This window comes from Sander lucioperca, chromosome 3 (genome assembly GCF_008315115.2).
Source record: "Sander lucioperca isolate FBNREF2018 chromosome 3, SLUC_FBN_1.2, whole genome shotgun sequence".
Taxonomy (NCBI): Eukaryota; Metazoa; Chordata; class Actinopteri; order Perciformes; family Percidae; genus Sander; species Sander lucioperca.
Window position 1 is genome coordinate 32,056,309 of NC_050175.1, and position 21,210 is coordinate 32,077,518.

At 41.7% G+C, this 21,210-nt stretch overlaps 1 protein-coding gene across 18 annotated transcripts in view; it reads left to right on the forward strand.

Moving 5' to 3' along the window:
• Window positions 1-21,210, forward strand: part of celf1 (cugbp, Elav-like family member 1) — a 51,755-nt gene that overhangs the window by 16,713 nt on the left and 13,832 nt on the right. For 13 of the 18 annotated variants that reach the window (XM_031286735.2, XM_035999862.1, XM_031286744.2 and 10 more), the window contains 4 exons: window positions 9,451-9,638; window positions 10,161-10,243; window positions 15,081-15,129; window positions 19,595-19,729. In XM_031286735.2, the coding sequence (XP_031142595.1) occupies window positions 9,451-9,638; window positions 10,161-10,243; window positions 15,081-15,129; window positions 19,595-19,729 (455 nt within the window). The remainder of the gene's footprint in view (window positions 1-9,450; window positions 9,639-10,160; window positions 10,244-15,080; window positions 15,130-19,594; window positions 19,730-21,210) is intronic. The other 5 variants (XM_031286752.2, XM_035999863.1, XM_031286774.2 and 2 more) reach the window with 1 other exon arrangement.

The following is a 21,210-nucleotide window of genomic DNA, read 5'->3' on the forward strand; positions in this document are numbered from 1 at the left end:
ATCCCCTCCCTTCCTGAAAAGTTCCTGGACCTTATCACAGGACCATAGGACATGAAATAATTGGCCGTGTCTTACATTTCCAACAATTGTGTGTGTCTCTTAATCTAACTCTAAAAAATCTGGAGGGAGTCCAATAGAAGCGATGCATAATCTTGAACTGAATAAGTGGCACCCTCAAATTGTGTGACATAGTTTTAATATTCTTCCAAATTCTGTCCCTCTCGTCATTATCCAGTGTAATGTTCAGATCCCTTTCCCATGTCTTCTTAAAGGGCTGACCAAGCTCCATCCCCCAGGTTCTAAATCAGTATAGAATAATACCCAGAAGCCTCGTGACCTTTCCCATAGTTCATTAGCACGTAGTTAAACATTCTGGTGTTTTCAGGGCTAAAGAACTGGATTCAAAAGTCCACATTAACAGATGGCAAAGTTGCAAATATCAGAAAATTGAGACCTAGGGATTCCAAATTGCTGTACAACATCCTTAAAGGATTTTAAAATGCCACCAAGATACAAATTCCCCAGTGCAACAATTACCTTTTTCAACCAATCCCTCCAAAAAAGGGACATACATAACTGTGGATTCCGCCAAACACTTGATGAAGTATTTAGATATGGATCCAGTTCAAACAGCTGGGCCACTTTGGTCCAAACTACTTTTAAATGAGAGATTATCGGATGCGTTTTTGTCTCGCCATACAGTTTGACAGACAGGCTTTGTGAGGGTGATAATGGGGCAAGAACAGATTGCTCAATACAATACCAGGGTGGAGCTCTCTCAGGAGAAAGTGACCAGTGGACCAAATGCCTTAAGTTAAAAGCATAGTAGTAATACAACATCTTTGGTAGACCCAAACCTCCTCTATCAACCGGTCTTTGTAGCTTATTAAAATGTAGCCGGAGTTTTTGCATTGTAACATTGATATTATTGGTTATCGCACTGGTGTCGATTGCAAAGCGAGTTGTTTGTGATTTGTTAGAAAATGGGTCTTGTGCTGAGAATAGACATTGCATGTCTATTTCTGGCGTAACATCACTCTGCTGCTTCTTGGTGACTTTGTAAACAAGAGTTAAATATATTTACTTCCAGCAGTGACGGAGCAATGCTTTAAATGTAAGTAATTTTAATTAAACAGCTTCCAACCAGTAGATGCAATTAAATCTGTATAAAAAAAACAGTGTTGCACAGTGAAATGTGTTTACAAAAATTGTTGTCCCTTTACGCTACACACACAGAGAACATTTCTACAAACAAAATTAAACAATGTATATACAGTTGTGTTCAGAATAATAGCAGTGTGTTTAAAAAACTGAATAATGCTTAAAATCCTTAGAATAGCTTTTAATTCCATAATATCAATGCATTGGGAACACTGCACATTCAAGTCCAAATCAAAACATGACCAAAATGGATCAAGTTTGTGTTATATCTTTACAGAAAGTGAAGAAAAATGATTAGGCTGTTCAAAAAAATAGCAGTATTTGCATTTTTCTTTACAAACTCAAACATGTACTGTATAAACTGAAAAATGTCTCAAGGGTTTGCTTTACTTTGAATCACTCCACTAATATTTAGTTGCATAACCATTATTTCTGAGAACTGCTTCACATCTGTGTTGCATGGAGTCTACCAACTTCTGGCACCTGTGAACAGATATTCCAGCCCAGGACGATTGAACTACATTCCACAATTCCTCTGCATTACTGGGTTTTGCCTCAGAAACAGCATTTTTGATGTCACCGCACAAGTTTTCTATGGGATTGAGGTCTGGTGATTGGGCTGGCCACTCCATAACATCAATCTTGTTCATCTGGAACCAAGACTTTGCTCGCTTACTGGTGTGTTTTGGGTCATTGTCTTGTTGAAAGACCAATTTCAAAGGCATTTCCTCTTCAGCATAAGGCAACATGACCTCTTCAAGTATTTTGATGTATTGAAACTGATCCATGATCCCTGGTATATGATAAATAGGCCCAACACCACAGTATGAGAAACATCCCCATAACATGATTTTTGCACCACCATGCTTTACTGTCTTCACAGTGTACTGTGGCTTGAATTCAGTGCATGGGGGTCGTCGGACAAACTGTCTGCGGCCCCTAGACCCAGAAAGAACAATTTTGCCATCATCAATCCACAGAATGTTGCGCCATTTCTCTTTTGGCCAGTCAATGTGTCCTTTGGCAAATTTCAACCTATTCAGTACACGTCTTTTTTCAGCAATGGGACTTTGCGGGGGCTTGTAGCTGATAGCTTTGCTTCACATAGCCTTCTTCTGATTCGTGATAGTTGACCGTTTTTTCCCACGTCGTTCAGGCTTTGGATGCCATTTCAAGGCATTTGAAATCATTTTGGCTGAACAGCCTATAACTTTCTGCACTTCTTTATATGTTTTCCCCTCTCCAATCAACTTTTTAATCAAAGTCCGCTGCTCTTCAGAGCAATGTCTGGAACGACCCATTTTGCTGAGTATTTCAGTGTGAAATGCACTATAACCAGCATGCACAACATTTGCTTCCTTCCTTAAATATGTGCAGAATCAATCACCTCACTAATTGAACACAACACTGCTATTATTTTGAACATGCCCCTTTCAATTACAGGTTCAGTTACACAGAATGAGCAGCATGCATGTCATGACTGTACTGGTCTGTTAGTTTTCTATGACTCTACAACACTTACTAGTAAATAATTTGCCATGTAGACATATCACTTCTACCAAAAAATTTTATTTATGAGGTTAGTGATGTTGGACTGCTATTATTTTGAACACAACTGTACATACACTGGCGCCACCTATGGGGGGAGGGGGAGGGGGGGAGGCATTTCCCCCCTATTCCTGATGCAAAGCAGGCCTTATTATTCTTAATGTTAAATTTACATGACTAGTACAGTGCCCGTTTAAAATGTGCCTGTTTGTAACAGGCTGGATGCTTGGTCTGTGGTATTGCTGCTTGTAGCTTTCTCTAGAACCATTATATGCAACTCCACTGTATAGCCTGCAATTACCTGACAGAGAACGATGCAGATTAAGATTTTACCCACAAAATATCACAATTAAGATGTGGAGTAATCACAGACATTTGCCTCATGGACTCATGGCGGTGCGCCATCTGCCACCCAATCCGGCCCGTTATGAGAGCCAATCAGAAAAATCTGTGTTAATCAACCCCCAGAACCGGACCGAGCACATGGAGTGCGTGTGTGTGTGTGTGTGTGTGTGTGTGTGTGTGTGTGTGTTGCTTGAGAGAGAGGGGGTGGAAGCATGCATGTTAATATCGCCACAGACGGTGGTGCTGTCTCATCTCCTCATTTATATAGTTAACAAATTTAACACTTCAGCAGAGGTGTTCATTTCCAAGCAGGCTTAGCCTTACGGTTAACGTTGAAGTATGGTTGTGATTTGCGGGGGTATTTTGCCGACGGTAATGTTATTAGGGTAACAAGTTAGCAGCACACTTAAACAAGTGAGTGAGACGGAGGAAGACCGCTCTCTTTGCTCAGTCAAGCTCCGAGATGACGTTATGTTCTGCCGTCTGCTTAGAAGTTGTGAATTTACAGTTCACAGCAACTTAATACAATATAGTGTCTTTATAGTGGCTTTTGTTTGATGTCTGATGTCGGCAAAAATGCCTTTTTATAGAGTTTCCTCTTAGCAAAATGCTCTGAGTGAATTTAAGCTGGGCTCTTATTGTGAAGAGTAGACACTAGGGCTGAACGATTTTTGAAAATAATCTAATTGCGATTTTTTTCCCAAATATTGCGATTGCGATTCGATTATTTTTTAAGCTCTTTGTCTTCTGTATTATTCAACAAAGACAAACAATAAATCATTTTATAGTATGAACAACACACAATTACACACTAGACAGTTAAAAAAGTAAAAATATAGTATATACACACACACACACACAACAGTGTATTTTTTTTTACAGTGCACAGAGAGGAGCTGCCTCCAGCCCCTCCCCCTCGTGAAGTTGCGTGCTGCCGAGTGCAGAGAGGCTATCGTTGCGTTAGCTAGTTGCTGGTGTTCTTGCCGTGGGATTAACTGTACTAATAAAACTGTTGAAACTCCGCGGCCACGCTGCTGTGAAAGCTCCCCGAACGTCATTTATCAGAGTCTGGTTGTTACCCCTCTCAGTGGCAGCTCCTCCACTCCATATCTTTATAACGGAGCTAACCGCTAACCGGAGCTAGCTAATAGTTGCCAACCGAGCCTTCAGTTCTGCGTGTCTGTATCCATTAACTGCATGTATGGACTCGAACCAGAATAAAACCCTTCATTTTATTAAAATGGCTGTAAAAGTTTTAAACTACAACTCAGAGTTGTTTGAATGACAGAAATCAGCTCAAGGTACAGTGTAGCGTTAGCGTGCTAGTTGATGCTTTCTCTGCGGAGTGCAGACTGATTTGCTCTCGCGAGTCATGTGACCAAATCGCAGCCTTTGCGATTAGGAAATCGCGTTTTAACATATCGCGATATTATCACAAATGCAATTAATCGTTCAGCCCTAGTAGACACGGAAGAGCCAGCGTTATGGCAGCACTTTTATTTCTCAAATCTTTTTTTCTCATTATTGTACATCCTTTAGTTTTATTTACAGTTCATCAATATCCAACACTGTCCAAACTGCTGTCCAATATTAAAAAAGCCAAGTTCATTGTGTACCCAGGAAACCAAGTGTGAAGTAGATCAGATGACTGGTTCATGAGATATACACACACACACACACACACACACACACACACACACACATACATAAAGAGATTCCCTGATTTATAGTTGGATGAGGGCACCTATGATGCACTTGCATCAGAAAGAATGCATTATTATAGGTGTGTGCATTCAATCACATCCACTACTTCCAACCCCTTTAGTCACAGAGCTCTCCTCCGACGTACTGATAGTTTGGAAATCCTGTGAACAGAGTATTGTACGTATTGTTGAATGGGACTTTGGAAGAAAATTATTTTTAAACTTTAGTTTTGAACCCGAAAAATGTCTATCACATGTTGCTCATCACAGACACACATCTACCTGTATTATAATTAAAAATATTGAGCTCCGAGCGGGATTTTGGCTAGACCCATTAAAAAAATATAATAATAAAGATGACACGCGCAGGTGTTTAGGATTCCGGCGCCGGGTAAAGAGACTGGCAGGAATAAAAGAGTTATAAGCGGAGCAAGACATTTTTTTTTTTTTGTAAATTTTATTTATGCAGATTTTTATCTATACAGGCGCATAGTACAAACAAAAAAAAAGACAGAAAACCAGACAATTAAAAAAAAAACAAAAAAAAAAAACACACAGCCAGCACTTACTCATTATATAGAAAAGAAAAAGTATAAATATACATGTCGATACACTGAACAGATGTCCCAGAGAGTCCAATCACACAGATTGAGTCAAGGAGGCCTGAGCCGGAGGGGAGTGGCAAAGTCTCAGTATGGATAACTAACGAAAGTTAAAAAAATAAAAAATACAAAAACAGTGCTGTGCATTTAGGTCCCAGTTTGTGGTCTATCCTTCCTGATGTATTCTATGAAAGGGCCCCAAATCTTCTTGAACTTATCTTGAGAGTTAGACATGGAAAACCGAATTTCTTCAAGGTGTAAACAGGAAACCATATCATATAGCCACCTCTTGAAGCAAGGAGGGGAAGCTGACTTACACTCCTTTAGGATAACCCGTTTTGCAATGGTCATACCAAACATGAGGGCTTGTTGTAAAGCGGATGGAAGAGCCAAAGAGCCGTTGGAACAGCCCAGTATCACTAAGAGACAGTCAGGAACCAGTTGTCTATTATAAACAGCACTGTACAAACTGAAAATGTCAACCCAGAACCTTGAGAGTTTAGAGCAGGACCAGAAAAGATGCCCAAGAGTTCCATCAGCTAATTTGCATTTATCACAAGTGGGGGAGACAGCAGGAACAATTTTGTTCAGTCTAGTCTTGGAATAGTGCAACCTATGAACTACTTTAAACTGAATGAGCTGAAGTCGAGCATTAATAGAGCATGTTTTTATCCTGTTTAACCCTTTCGCCCATAGCTCGTCAGATATTACTTTGCCGATGTCCTTGATCCACGCCTCTTTAATATGAAGAGAGGGGGTTGCCACAACGAAGAGGTTAACAAACCGAGAGATCAGATGTTTGGAGGTGGGAGGTCTGGTCATAATATCAAAAAAGTCATGTTGCATGGGGGTCGCATCTAGGCGAGAAAAAGAATGCTTGACAAAATTCCTAATTTGTAGATAATGAAAACATTGATTAGAAGGGAGTTTGAACTTAGCCTGGAGCTGGGCAAAAGATGCAAAATCATTATCAATGTAGAGATCCCTAATAGTAGTTAAACCTTTATCTGACCAGTGCTTAAAGACAGTATCCATCAAACCAGGCTTGAAACAGGGGTTCTGACACATGGGGCCATGAATTGACTTTTCTGGGAGGTTCAGAATTCCCTTAATTTGCTTTAAAATTTTAATCGAGTTGCAGAATAAGAAATTATTGCGTAGCGATTTAATCTTAAAATCAGGATTTGAGAATAGAATGACTGACAAGGAGGCACCAGTAAGTGACACAGCACTACTAAGCTCAATCTCAGGCCATCTAGGGCCGGGTCTGCCCTCCGGTACACCCCCAACCGTAGGCTGATTGCAGAAAACCCATGCTCTGGCGTTACAGGCCCAGTAGTAATGCTGAAAAACAGGCAGGCCTAAACCACCCTCCACAGTGGGCTTCTGTAAGTGGGCCTTTGAAATACGGGGGGGCTTCGGAGCGAGACATTTTAAGATTCACCATGGAGTGTGCACTGTTCTGAATGTCTCAAACACCTGTTTATGTGAAGAAGAAACTGTGTAGAATAATTAATCAATACATAACGTTTAATGTATAAACTACATAAACACAGGGGTTCTGTGGTTACTTTACAACAATCTTAGGCTGGTTGCACAAAATGTAACCACTGGATCTGCCGTGCGTTATTGTGGCTTGGCAGTGACATCACTCCAGTTATGCAGACTGCAGATGGAACAGATACTTGCTGCCTTCAGATGGCTGTAAAGGAAAGGCCTTCTGTATTGTACTAATGCGCCCCAGAAAACGTGTTGTCCAATGTAAAACCCAAGTCAGTGCCTATGTGTACATAAACCTTCAAACATATATACACAAAGTATGTGCAATGTCAGTGTAATTTGACTTTTTATATATAGTGCAAGGTTTTTAGTGGAAAAAAACTATTACTTGTTCTGCTGCCCACATGTGGCCAAAGTACTGCCATACCTGATGCTTAAAGGACAATTCCGGCGCAAAATGAACCTAGGGGTTAATAACACGTGTACCGAGTTGACCTTTTTCTGGGATATGTTTTCATGGTAATCGAATGTGTATGTAGCTTGAAACAAGCTAGTGCGAACCGCTGATTAGCTTAACGCTAGGTATTCGGGGCACTGGTAGAGTAAAAATAAATCGCTATTTAATACTACTAACAAGGCTCAAAATTTTGAGCCTATTTTATCGCTATTTTATATATAACATGTTGTAGATGGTGAATTTCAACCTGCCAAAGACAATGATGGTGCACTTCTACACTGCCATCATTAAGTCCTCCATCACCAACTCGTATGCTGCCGCCACATCCAAGGGCAGACTGCAGAGTATCATCTGCTCCGCTGAGAAGGTGATTGAATGGAATCTGCCGTTCCTCAGGATCTGTACGTCTCTAGGACCCTGAATTGAGCAGAAAATATTCTGGGGGGGGAACAGTTTTTTTTCCATCTGCAGTGGGGACTGCCTGAACATGGATCGGGATCCCCACTGACACAGACCCTCTTGTTGTCCTCGGGTCAAATTTGACCCGTTTTCAAAACTTCTATATCACAAATATGGGTTTCTTATTAACCAAATTATCCAAAAAGTAAGTACAATTGCAAATACTTGTTCACTACTTTCATTGAATTTGGGGTATTTAATTTTATAGCATTTGGAAAAAATTGAAATGTTTTTCTAAACAGTCTCTTGACAAAACTTTGACATACACATGTCTGTGATTATCCATCCACATAGGTTCCTCTAATATTAGTCAAAATAACTTTAATTTTTAATTTTAATCTACTTACATTTAGATTAAACTTCAAAATTAGGTATAATTTCCTATAAATGAGATTTATTGACCATGAATTCCAAAAATAAGTGTAAAACTAGTAGTAATAAGTTGGTGTTAGTAATGATAGTGAAAAATAGTGTCAAACGTTGAAGAAAGTGACAATATCAAAAAAAAGTGCTGAAAAAATGGACAAAACCGTTAGAAAATGTGTGAAAAACATCAAAAAAGGGTTAAAAAAATGTCTATTTTGACCCGGGAGGACAACAAGTGCATGGGCGACGGGAAGACAACACAAGGGTTAGTGTAATAGAATTTGATAGGAACAAAGCTGTTCAATCAAAATCATAAAATCATAAAATCCTTTTTATATTCATGTCTTTGTATTGTTGTCCTGTCTATTTGTATGTTGTTTGAATGTGTTTCTTTTTAGCTTTCACTCCTGACTGCATATCAAGTTTCCCATTTGGGATAATAAAGTGACTGAACTGAACTGAAAGTGCACACTGAGAGTGAACACTGTGTATCCTTGCAAGTTGAAAGTAGAACACTGTAAAAAAAAAAAAACAAACATGCAAAGTTTTGACAGAATTTGAAAGCTGAACAGCAATAGTAAAAGGCAGTACTTGCTGGCATATACTACAAAAACTAATTTACTAATTTGCTCACAGCAATTCAAAATTTTATATATTTTACAGTTTTTATGTATTAATAAATATGTGTTGTGTGTGTGTGTGTGTGTGTCCAATATAAGAAACGTGACCTTAATTTCTCTTATTTAAGTATGTATGTCTAAATAAATACTTGCCTTATTGTGATAAGTATCTTACATGATTACTCATAGAAATAGTCTGTAGAATATGTAATAATATTACATGACGTTTATAATCAGCATCATAAACAAAGAAAATTAAACACTATCAGAGCATCCCCTAATTTACTCCATACCTATATCTAGTTCTCTTGCACATTCGTTCACTGAAAAATCAGAGACTTATCAAATTTACCCAGCACGCTGTTGTTGAATTGTTGCAGTTAGTTTTTTTTTTTTGGAGTGTGAAAAAAAGAGTAAAAATTCTGAAGTCAGAAATCTGACTTTATTCTCAGAATTCTGACTTTATTCTCAAAATTTTGACCTTAAACTCAGAACTCAAATACATTTTTTTACATGTGGCCCTAATCCTCTTCCGTATATATATATATATATATATATATATATATATATATATATATATATATATATATATATATATATATATATTCGTGTGTGTGTGTGTTATAAGTATTAGGAAATAAAGATTTGTTTCTAGCCTCCATCTAATGCTCTGGTATTTGTCTTTGTAGTGGGAAGAAGATGAATGGTTCTCTGGACCACCCCGACCAACCAGATGTTGATGCCATTAAGATGTTCGTAGGACAGATTCCACGGTCCTGGTCTGAAGAGCAGCTTCGTGAGCTGTTTGAGCCTTATGGAGCAGTGTATGAGATAAATGTTCTCAGAGACCGCAGCCAGAATCCCCCACAGAGCAAAGGTCAGACCGTAGTATATAACTTATGACTTTCGCGCACACAAGTATTTCATTTAAATCTGTAGTAGTCTAATATGTAACCTGTAAATTTGCAGTGCAGTATATAATTGAACTCGGTTGCAGTTTCTCTTCATTAAAAAAAATATTTGGTAGCGACAAAGAAACTAGGTGGACTTGGCTAATATGACATTATCGGTATGTCAAAAACTTGCTATGGAAAACAACTTTCCAAACTTTTCTTGTTGCTTTTTTATAAAGAACCCCTGTATTCAACTCAGAATAGGCTTATGTTTTTTGTGTTCAGTGGTTCTTTGAGGAAAGGGAAAAATATAAAATATATTCTTTCTTTTTTTATTAAAAGTTTTTGGATTGATGAGGACCTCATTATGACCTAGTGGTACTGCCAAACTGTTGGTGGCCCAGCATACCCTCCACATAGCAGATGTATGAGCTTTACAGACCACATCTAGTGGTCATCTACTGAGTCAGGTGTGTGACACAGGTGTCTTTTTCATTCCCCGGCAGGCTGCTGTTTTATAACGTACTATACTCGCAAATCAGCCTTGGAAGCACAGAATGCTCTGCACAACATGAAGATTCTGCCAGGGGTAGGTGGCAGCCTCTTTAATCTGTCCTTTCAATGCATGCTGGTTGATATAAAGCCATGAGCTCTGTTTTGACATGGTTTTAAAACCACATTCTCCACACATTCCTTGTATGGAGCTGCATTATCTGGCATATGCAATGTTAATTTTGTTTTTTACAAATTTGCAAAATATGCAAAACCTAACACAGAAACAGACTACCAAAATAAGATAAAACACACCAAACCCATAACAGGACCCCCCCCCCCCCCAGGGACAGATCCCAGATGTCCAAAAAAACAAAACAAAAGACAAACAAACAACCCAGGGAGGGCGGAGGGGGCCCGGAGGAGGGACGACCCAAATGGTCAAAATAAATCAACCCCGGAGGGGAGAGGGAAGGCACAAGAGTCACTCGGGGCAAGGGAAATTGAGGACAGCGGGACCCAGGGAACTTGGGACAGAGGGGCCTGGGCACCAAGGTGCTGCGGCCAGCTAGTCCTGGGGTCCAGGGCTGCGGACAGCAACGAAGGCGGAATCCCTTGGGCGGCTGAACAGGCCATCGAGGACCTTCAGGAGGTTGAGCAGGATGGCGAAGATCCTCAGGCGGCCGAACAGGTGGGCGAAGGTAGAGCCCCTCAGGCGGCCAAGCAGGACGTCGAGGACTCTGAGGCGGCGAAGGCGAAGCCTCTCAGGTGGCTGAACAGGTCGGCGAAGGTAGAGCCCCTCAGGTGGCCAAGCAGGACGTTGAGGACTCTGAGGTGGCCGTCGGCGAAGGCGAAACCCCTCTGGCGGCCGTCGACGAAGGTAGAGCCCCTCAGGGCGGGGCCCCTCTAGAGGCCGTCTGCGAAGGCGAAACTCCTCTGGAGGCCGTCCGTGAAGGCGAAACTCCTCTGGAGGCCGTCCGTGAAGGCGAAACCCCTCTGGAGGGCGGCGGCGAAGGCATAATCCTTCTGGAGGCCGGCGGCGAAGATGATATCCCTCTGTAGGCCGTCTGTGAAGGCGAAACCCCTCTGGAGGGCGGCGGCGAAGGCATAATCCTTCTGGAGGCCGGCGGCGAAGACGATATCCCTCTGGAGGCCGTCTGTGAAGGCGAAACCCCTTTGGAGGCCGTCTGCGAAGGCGAATCCCTTCTGGAGGCCGGCGGCGAAGGCGATATCCCTCTGGAGGCCGTCTGTGAAGGCGAAACCCCTCTGGAGGCCGGCGGCGAAAGCGAATCCCTTCTGAAGGCTGGCGGCGAAGGCAAATCCCTTCTGAAGGCCGGAGGCGAAGGCGAATCCCCTCTGAAGGCCGGTGGCGAAGGCGAATCCCCTCTGAAGGCGAATCCTCTCTGAAGGCCGGAGGCGAAGGCGAAACCCCTCTGGAGGGCGGCAGCGAAGGCATAATTCTTCTGGAGGCCGGCGGGGAAGACGATATCCCTCTGGAGGCCGTCTGTGAAGGCGAAACCCCTTTGGAGGCCGTCTGCGAAGGTGAATCCCTTCTGGAGGCCGGCGGCGAAGGCGATATCCCTCTGGAGGCCGTCTGTGAAGGCGAAACCCCTCTGGAGGCCGGCGGCGAAGGCGAATCCCTTCTGAAGGCTGGCGGCGAAGGCAAATCCCTTCTGAAGGCCGGAGGTGAAGGCGAATCCCCTCTGAAGGCCGGTGGCGAAGGCGAATCCCCTCTGAAGGCCGGAGGCGAAGGCAAAACCCAACACAAGGCCGGCTGCGAAGGCAAAACCCAACACAAGGCCGGATGCGAAGGCGAAACCCATCAGAAGGCCGGCGGCGAAGGCGAATCCCTTCTGAAGACCGGCGGCGAAGGCGAATCCCCTCGGGAGGACAGGCAGACCGAGCAGGAGAAGGGGCAGCTGTGCTGAAGACAGGTGACGAGTCAGCTGGGCTGAAGACAGGCGACGGGTCAGCTGGGCTGAAGTCCGCCAAACAGGCAACGGGAACAGAGGTCGACAGGGGCGCCGACAGGGCACGAGAGGGAGGAGTGGGTCTGACTGAAAACAAAGGCAAGGTCTCGGGGACAGAACAAGGGCAAAGTTACTGGGGTAGTCTCAAGGACAGTCTCAGGGGCGCCGGGGATCGGCAAAGTCACAGGGACAGTCACTGGGGAGGTCTCTGGGGCGCTGGAGACCAGCAAAGCCTCAGGGGCAGTCCCTGGGGCAGTCCCTGGGGCAGTCTCTGGGGCGCCGGAGACCGGCAAAGTCACTGGCTTGCCTGTAAGCGAGGACTCTGGGAGAGTGATTGACGTGGACTCTGGGAGGTCGGTCGACGTGGACTCTGGGAGGTCGGTCGTCGGTTGACGTGGACTCTGGGAGGTCGGTCGACGTAGACTCTGGGAGGTCGGTCGACGTAGACTCTAGAAGAGCTGTCATCGGAGACTCTGGACGACTGGAAGACTCTTGAAGAGCTGTCATTGGAGACTCTGGATAACTGGAAGACTCAGGACAGCTCTGGAACACTGGTCAGCTCAGGAACACTGGTCAGCTCTGGAACACTGGTCAGCTCTGGAACACTGGTAACACTGGTCAGCTCAGGAACACTGGTCAGCTCTGGAACACTGGTAACACTGGTCTGCTCAGGCTCTGGCTCGCTGGACAGCACGGGCTCGGGGCCGCTGGACAGCACGGGCTCGGGGCCGCTGGACAGCACGGGCTCGGGGCCGCTGGACAGCACGGGCTCGGGGCCGCTGGACAGCACGGGCTCGAGGCCGCTGGATAGCGAAGACTCTGGGCTGAAGAGAGGGTGAAGCAGGGCATGGCTTCCACGGTTCCCAGGGAATATGGCTAGACGAGTACCATCAAAAGATTGCTTGCAGTCGGGGGTATCTGCTGAACAGACAGCTACTGAGATGACAAACAGGAGTTCAGGGGAGCTGCTAGAAGGCGTACCGGACCTTTGTTTTCCAGCTTGACGGCTGGCTGCTTTGGCCTCCTCAGTCCATCTAGCACACCTAGCTAAATACTGGAAAACAGTCAAAAAAGGTTCTCCTCCTGGGGGAGAAACGACAGGACTAGGAGTAGTAGGCAGACGAGCAGGCTGGGTGACAGGCAGGCTGGTGGTAGCTAGCTGACACTGAGGTAGGTCGGGAATTTGAAGAGGAGCATTGGTGGAGCAAACAGACTTGGAAAAACACAAACCCTTAGCAGATGAATGAGCTGGAGTGGAAATGAAGCGTTTAACCCAGTCTGGAATAGAGTCATTGAGCCAGGACTTTTCTGACACCTTATCACGAGCAAACGACAAAATCGCCTCTTTCTGGCAATCACTGTCAGTCTCCTTCCACATAGTCTTCAGCTCAATCAGGTCACACATTAGCTCACATAGTTCATCTGACAAAGAGTGTGCAGGATCCATAGTCCAGGTAGGTTTGAGCAGCAACCAGTAGAAAGAAAACAAAAACTGGGAACCCACCGGAAAAAAGAAGCCTCTCTGCTGGGTCCAAGTGGTCAGATCATTCTGTCATGGAAGGCTGGAGAAATGCAGACCCAAAAAGCGGAGGTGGAAACTGAGGATAGTTTTGATGATTTAATAAACTTAAAAAATGCACAAAAACCAAAGGAGTACTGGAAAAAAGCAGGCAAAAACGGGAATCCAAAAATAAAGTACAAGTAAAACAGAAACTCTAACACGAACCGGGAAGACAAACAAACTGGAGACAAAACACAATGATCTGACACAGGACAAGGGGAACACAAAGACTAAATACACAGGATAACGAGGTAACACAAGACAGGTGACACAAGGGCTGGGAAACAGGTGAAACACATTAGGGCTGGCCAGAACAATCAAAAAAGGCAGGAAAACACAAGACATAAAGTAAAAACCAGACTAGACAAGACAGAAACCCAAACTATCAAAATAAAACAGGAAACTAAGTAAAATACACAACAGAAACAGACTACCAAAATAAGATAAAACACACCAAACCCATAACAGATTCAGCATGTCAAATTTGATGCAAATCGGCCAAACAGTGGCAGTTTTCCAATTATGTAATGATAGATAATTTCTTCTGGTTTAGAAATCCTCCAAATGACAAATAAAAATCTAAAAGGTGGTTTCATGCTGCCCTCTGGCGGAGTGTCTGCGTTTAACAAATATGTGTTTCTTCAAAGCCACTTGTCATGTGTACTGAGACTCAGGGACAGTGAGGTTGATTATCCTCCGCAATCAGGCTAATTGACACATGTCAAGATGATCTATGTTCTCACTATGGTTATGGTTAACAGTGGTTAGATGACTTGCTCTTTATCCACTTGGTTACTGGCCTAGCTCCTGCTTGGTACATATTTTGATCCCATATTGAGTGGTTAAGCATTTGAATAGGAACTATTCTAGAACTAGAACGGAACACTAGATAGTTTCATTGCTCCTTTCATTTCATTTCATTGCACCTTCAAAAGAGGTTTAAAGAATAGAATAAAGGATAGTAGGCTAGTAAGTTGTAAGTAAGTTCTCTTTTTGACCAAAACTGTAAAGCCTTACTTATGGCCCAGGTCAGTTTATGCATTAAATGACAAACTCAAAACCATGTTAAGTCTTAACATCCAATTATAAAAATACAAGAACTTGTTCCTATAATTTGCTACTGGCTATAGCTTTCATGTATTGAAAGCACTGATATAATAAAAAAAAAAAAAACTCATAGTACCTAAGTTAGTAATTGGTAGAAAGCCAAACAAGGCTGCATATAACGCATCATAAGTGGCCCTCTTCTACTATGACTCTATTCCCCAACCATGATTCTAGCTTATGAAACTATTACCACGGACGTGGAATCTCTGCCAATATTACTGAAAAAAATCCACAACATAGATGTGCTTATTTCAGCATTATGAGTGTTAATGTGTTATTTGTTGCCTCGTTCTCAGATGCACCACCCAATCCAGATGAAGCCAGCTGACAGTGAGAAAAACAATGGTAAGGATTTTCTAGCAGTTTCATCTGTCTTCTCTTTCCATAAATAATACAGTAAACAGGACAAATAATGTTTACACTGATGCTGTTTTCGAGGCCTCCATCTGGTGGAGCACGTCGTTTTAATATGGGCATTATATACTGTATCATAGTGTTTTATACAATGTTTATTTTTATGGCTTAAGATTGTTTTATTTTTCTTTTAAATGTTTGTTTTTATTGTAAAACATGTTTTAACAATTTTGAAAGGTGCAACAGAAATACAATTTTACTAATTACTGTATGGCCTATGTGCTCCATGCGCAGAACTATTTGTCATTTACATTTAGATTAATTCCGATCACGTGTAGCTTTTTAGATACAATCAAGTAGATGGGTATAAAAAGGCATGCCATCACAATGCGTAATGACGCACAATGGCTGATTTTGCACTGTTGGAAGACGTGGCAAATGGAAGGATTCGGAGGTACCGAATCTTCAGACAGCAAGAAGACTTGCTGGCAAACGAGGACGAGTGGCTTATGAGGCAGTTCTGACTTCCTCGAGCTGTCCTGTTGGAGACCTGTGCTGTTTTAGGCCCAGCGTTACAGAGAGGAGCACTCGGAGAATCCCCGCTGTGCCAGTCCCACTTCAGGAGGGGTCGGCTCCGGTGTCCCGTGGCAACATCTTCTCGATGTAGCGCTAGGCACTTTTTTACATCAGCTTTAATATTGGACAATTTCTTTTTAATTTTGGCCACAGCCGGCACCTCTTTTCCACCTCTCCAGCAAGAACTTTAACTTCACATTGAGTGAAATTCCGTATTTTTCGTTTTCCTCTCTGCTCATGTCGGTATGAATGAATATTAATGCGTGTGGATTGTGATTTTTTTTTTTTTTTTTTTTTAAAGTGAAACTGGCGTAGGACGTGCGTACGCACGGTTTTATAAATCAGAATATTTCCATGCATATGCATGTCCTATGTTTCATCTGTACGCCACTTTTGACGCAAATTCGCCACACAGTTTCATAAATGAGGCCCCAGATCTGTTGAATTGGAATTGTATGAGCTACTTCTCCATAGTTAGTGTGTTAGCTACAATAGATGGCGGTCGGCACGCCCCCAGTTTGGAGAAGCAGGTGTCGTGAGAGTGAGGAATGGTGGACCCAAACGCAGAGAGAGGGAGGCAGGCAGGAGCAGCGTTGAAACTCAAAGATTTATTGGACAACAAAGAGGGGAGCAAACAACAAAGGAAGTCCTGAAGGCAACAGGCAAAAAGGTCCAAAGTAAAAAAAACAAGAACAGGGAATCCAGGGAGCCGAGACAGACACAGGAACACACAAACTGACCGGGAGGAGATACAAACAGACGGCACCAGGACACAAAACGATCTGACAAAAGACAAAGGGAACACAGGGGTTAAATACAAGAGGTAATGAACAAATGAGGGACAGGTGACACAACAGGTGAAACACATCAGGGCGGGGCAGGACAATCAACAAAGGCAAAAAGTAAAACTAGACATGACAGGACAGAAAACAGACTATCAAAATGAAACAGGAACACTAACAAAAACCTGAAATCACAACTAAACACAGAAACTTGACAACACAGAACACAGGAGTAATACACAATAAAACAAATAAAGGCAACAGAAATGAACAAACAGGTAACAGAAATAACCTAAAACCATAACAGCAGGCAAGAGTACCGACACGAAAGCTACGCAATGTCCTGCTGTGGACAGGGCAGTAGCTAAACGTATTTTAGCTGCAACATATATTTGTTTTTAGGTCTCTAAAATCGGTTTAGCTGCTGCCTACTGAAGAAAATAAACTAACTATGGATAATTACCTCTTCTGAAGAGTTCATCATGTTTTTTTAATCCTCCGTGTCCTCCTTGGCTACTAGCAACTGTGTGAAGGAGGGGTGGGGGTGAAGTGCAATCATGTAAGGCTTGCGTCATGTGGATGCATCGACAGAATTGTTGTCATTACTTAAAATTCCTCATGGGGGTGACAGAAACTACGCACTATAGGCTTAAGTTACTATCCCTTTTGTTTGTGACACAGGTTGTCTGTACCAAGGTTATTGTAGTTTTGCATTTTTCATTAGTTTTTATTTTTATTTCATTTTGACTTTTTGTTTTCAAATTCAGTTTGGTTTTAATTAGTATTTAAAGCGGGTTTGCTAGTTTAGTTTAGTTTTTATTTTTTGAAAATGCTTAGTTTTAGTTTAGTTTTTATTAGTTTTAGTCTTAGTTTTAGTCTTTTTTTGTAATATGGGTTATTTGTCAGGGGATTCAACAAGATCAGGAAAAGTATTGTGTAGTAATAACTCAACAAAAACATCATACAATTTTAGAAATATGTATTCACAATGTATTCAACAATAACACCAGTACATAAAATGTAGCCTACATATGGTCATAAACAGGGTTCAAAATTAACTTTTTCGTCCACCAGCCAAATGGCAAGTGAATGTTCGAATTTTAGGCAAGGCAGCTTTATTTGTATAGCACATTTCAGCAACAGGGCAATTCAAAGTGCTTTACATAAAACATTAAAGATCAGTTAAAAACAATAATTTAAAAAAAAAACAAAAAAAAACAGGCAGGACCATACTTCTTTACCATCTCATCCACCACGGATGTTTTACCAGCCATTCAATAGATTACCATTGTTTCTTTGGCTGGTAAGTGAAGCAAATCTACCAGCCACTTGCATATTTTACCAGCATTTGGCTGGTGGATGGTGCTAATTTTGAACCCTGGTCATAAATATGTAAAGAGTCTACACAAGATGCCGTATTAAGAGCAGAATGTGTAAGTGACGTGTGCCAGGAAAAAATCTAAATAGCCAACAGACTAAAGAAGATATAGGCCTACATGAACAGGTGTTTTGAACTTTGGTTCAAGTAAAGTGGCAAACTTTTTTTAGTCAGTCGACTCACACAGTTGTGTAGACATCCCAGTATCAATCCACATATTAACCCACGCTTCCTCCCACTTTTGGTGTTCCTGCTTATGTACTAACCAGCAGCTATCGGGTCGCCGGTGAAAGCCCTCCTATAGTGTTCTCTGTCCTGCTGTTGTCTCTGTCATGCTGCCTGGCCCTGTATCCATACATCCATTCCCATACGTTACCGGGGTTAGCTTCTGTTTCGGGGAAAGGGGGCTTTGCTTTCTCCTTTACCTTGTTAAGGTAAGCTAGGTTAGCCTCCTAGCTTGTGTGCGCTTCTCAAATGTACTTTCAAATTCGTGGGATTTTTCCCTGTAATAAATTGTCCACATATTTTACCATCCTTCCACTGCAAGGCACTTGCTTTTATCTGACACAGTCATAATCCAACAGGACTCTGCCGCTTTCTTCTGACTTTCGGTACCGCTATGATGCCAGGCGAGGGGCATGAACTATGTTGTGTTCAATTTGACGTGGAATGTCGGAATTTCTGGGTTCCCAGTCGGAAACTATACATGTCTACGGGAAATGTCATGGTCGGAAAGATATAACGTTATTTGCTCTATGGGAGACATCAACAAAGACGAAAACTAAGGACATTTACTGGATAATTTCATTTTATTTATTTAGTTAGTTTTGCAAACAGACATTACAGTTTTAGTTTAGTTATCGTTTTTTTTGTAATGCCTCGTTTTTATTTTTATTTCAGTTAATGACAATGTTTTTTCCCACCTAGTTTTCGTTATTTCGTTCGTTTTCGTTAACGATTATAACCTTGGTCTGTACCAGCCAGTATTTCATTGCATTGAGATCATTTCCTTGTTCAAGCCACAATTGAGTAATTTACAGCAGGCATATGTGGTAATCTGAATGGGACAGAGGCTGTGGGTGGTTGTTGGACAAGTGGGAAAACATTAAGTACTATTTCTGTCTCTAGATAGGACAAATGGCTTCTGTGCATTCAGCTGTGCTTGTAGCTGAGTTTGTAGCTGAGTATGATGCAGTTCAAAGTTATCTTGTGCTGAAATTGACAAGGAATAATCTTTCTCTTTTAAAAATGTCTTTTAGTTATTGCATGTTTTTTCATTTGTTCTTCTTTAGTAGATCTGAGCTGTGTCCATACTATGGCTACATCAGAAAACATATCTTTCAAATGGGCTTTCTTCTACATGCTGTAGTTCCATTTTCTTTTTATCTTAAATATAATTTGTTCTTATCAATATAAGACTGGCCTTGTCAAATGTATCCACTCTAAAGAGCTGCATTATCCAAATGATACGCTATCGTGTGGGCATGACTGTAAACATATTCATACTGCTGAGAAAACAAGTTAAGTGCCTTGTTGGTGTAAGTATAGGGTCACAATTTCAGTCAAGTAAAAACAATAATGAGGTGCCTACATGAACATTGAAGGATAACATAAGTTGCAAAAGACCCACAATTAAATATATGTGTATGTTGATGTTATATTTCACCATTTACCTTGACACAAAGCAGGTGTGTTTGATGTTGTGGTTTGTTGAATACAGCAGTGGAGGACAGGAAGCTGTTTATTGGAATGATCTCCAAAAAGTGTAACGAGAATGACATCCGACTGATGTTCTCACCATACGGACAGATAGAGGAGTGCCGGATACTTCGAGGCCCTGATGGACTCAGCCGTGGTAAGGCATATTCTGTTCTTACACTCACAAATGCAAGCTCTTGGGGTAATTATTGGGTCTCTATAAATTATAGTGTGTTCTAGACCTACTCTAATCCTCAAGTGTCCTGAGATAACTTATGTGGTTGTTGCAGCAGCACAAGACAGCAATACAGATTAATAGAGAAAGTAAAATAAATAAATAATGAGGTATATAAAACTTGAAAAGAATAGAATGAAAAAAAGAGCATTTGGAGACAAAAATTACAAGGCAAAGTGAAAGTGGTGTGATAGTGGTAATAGCAGCACTGTCATGTCAAGTCTATGTTAATAGTGTACATCAGACTTTTTTTTTTATTATTATTTCTGGGCATTTCTGCCTTTATTGGATAGGAAAGCTGAGATATAGATATAGAGAGGGGGGAAGACATGCAGGAAAACCGTCATAGGTCGGACTCGAACCCTGGTCCTTCTGCGTCGAGGAATAAACCTCATACGTGCGCCCACTCTACCAACTGAACTAACCGGCCACGTGTACAGACTTGAGTGGCTATAATTGATATGTTGTTAAATAACAATGTATCAAATGACAATGTAAAAAAACAATATGACAATGTTAAAGAGGTCAATCACAGTCACGAACTTTCAGAGAATTATCAGCTGAATTTGCAGCTCCCCTTAGCTTTAAAGGGGTGATAGAATGCAAAACCGATTTTACCTTGTCATAGTTGAATAACGACAGTTCGGCTCACCATACCTAGAGATTGGCATGGTTTTATTTCAGTTAGCCTAATAGCTGGTTTGATTTACATTGATATGGATCTTATCTCAGTTAGCTATTAGGCTAACTGAAATAAAACCATGCCAATCTCTAGGTATGGTGAAGGCTATGCGATGATGTGGGGCTATTTTAATTCCAAAGGCCAAGGGAACTTTATCAGGATGCATAGTATACTGGATCCATGAAATAACTGGCCTTTAAAAATAAAAATCTGCCTTCCTCTATGGGAATTTAACATAGGGGTATGTATAATTATGGCCCCTGTATTTTAAGGAAGAACATTTATTTATTTACGATACATTATTCATTCACAAAACAAATTGGTGTCCTTAAAAGGTCGGATTTTTCCTCATTTTTTTTAATTAAGGCATTAAGATCAATTTCCAAAAGATGATTTTTTTATTCCTTTTTTTAGTCAACTTTAGCATGGGTATGAATACTTATTAGCAGCACTGTATATAGGAAAATTGTTTAATTTTGTTTGTTTAATCACGTTTTTAGTCAATTTTATTTATATAGCCCAATATCATAAAGCACAAATTTGCCACAGGGGGCTTTACAATCTGTACAGCATCCAATACCCTCTGTCCTTTTTTACCCTTGCTCAAATTGCTTACTGCTTGCTTTAAAAAAAAAAAAAAAGAAGAAAACAAAGCTGTATTGTATTTATTTGGATATATCCTCCCTTCATACCCAGAGCAAAATGTCCACCTGATAACAGG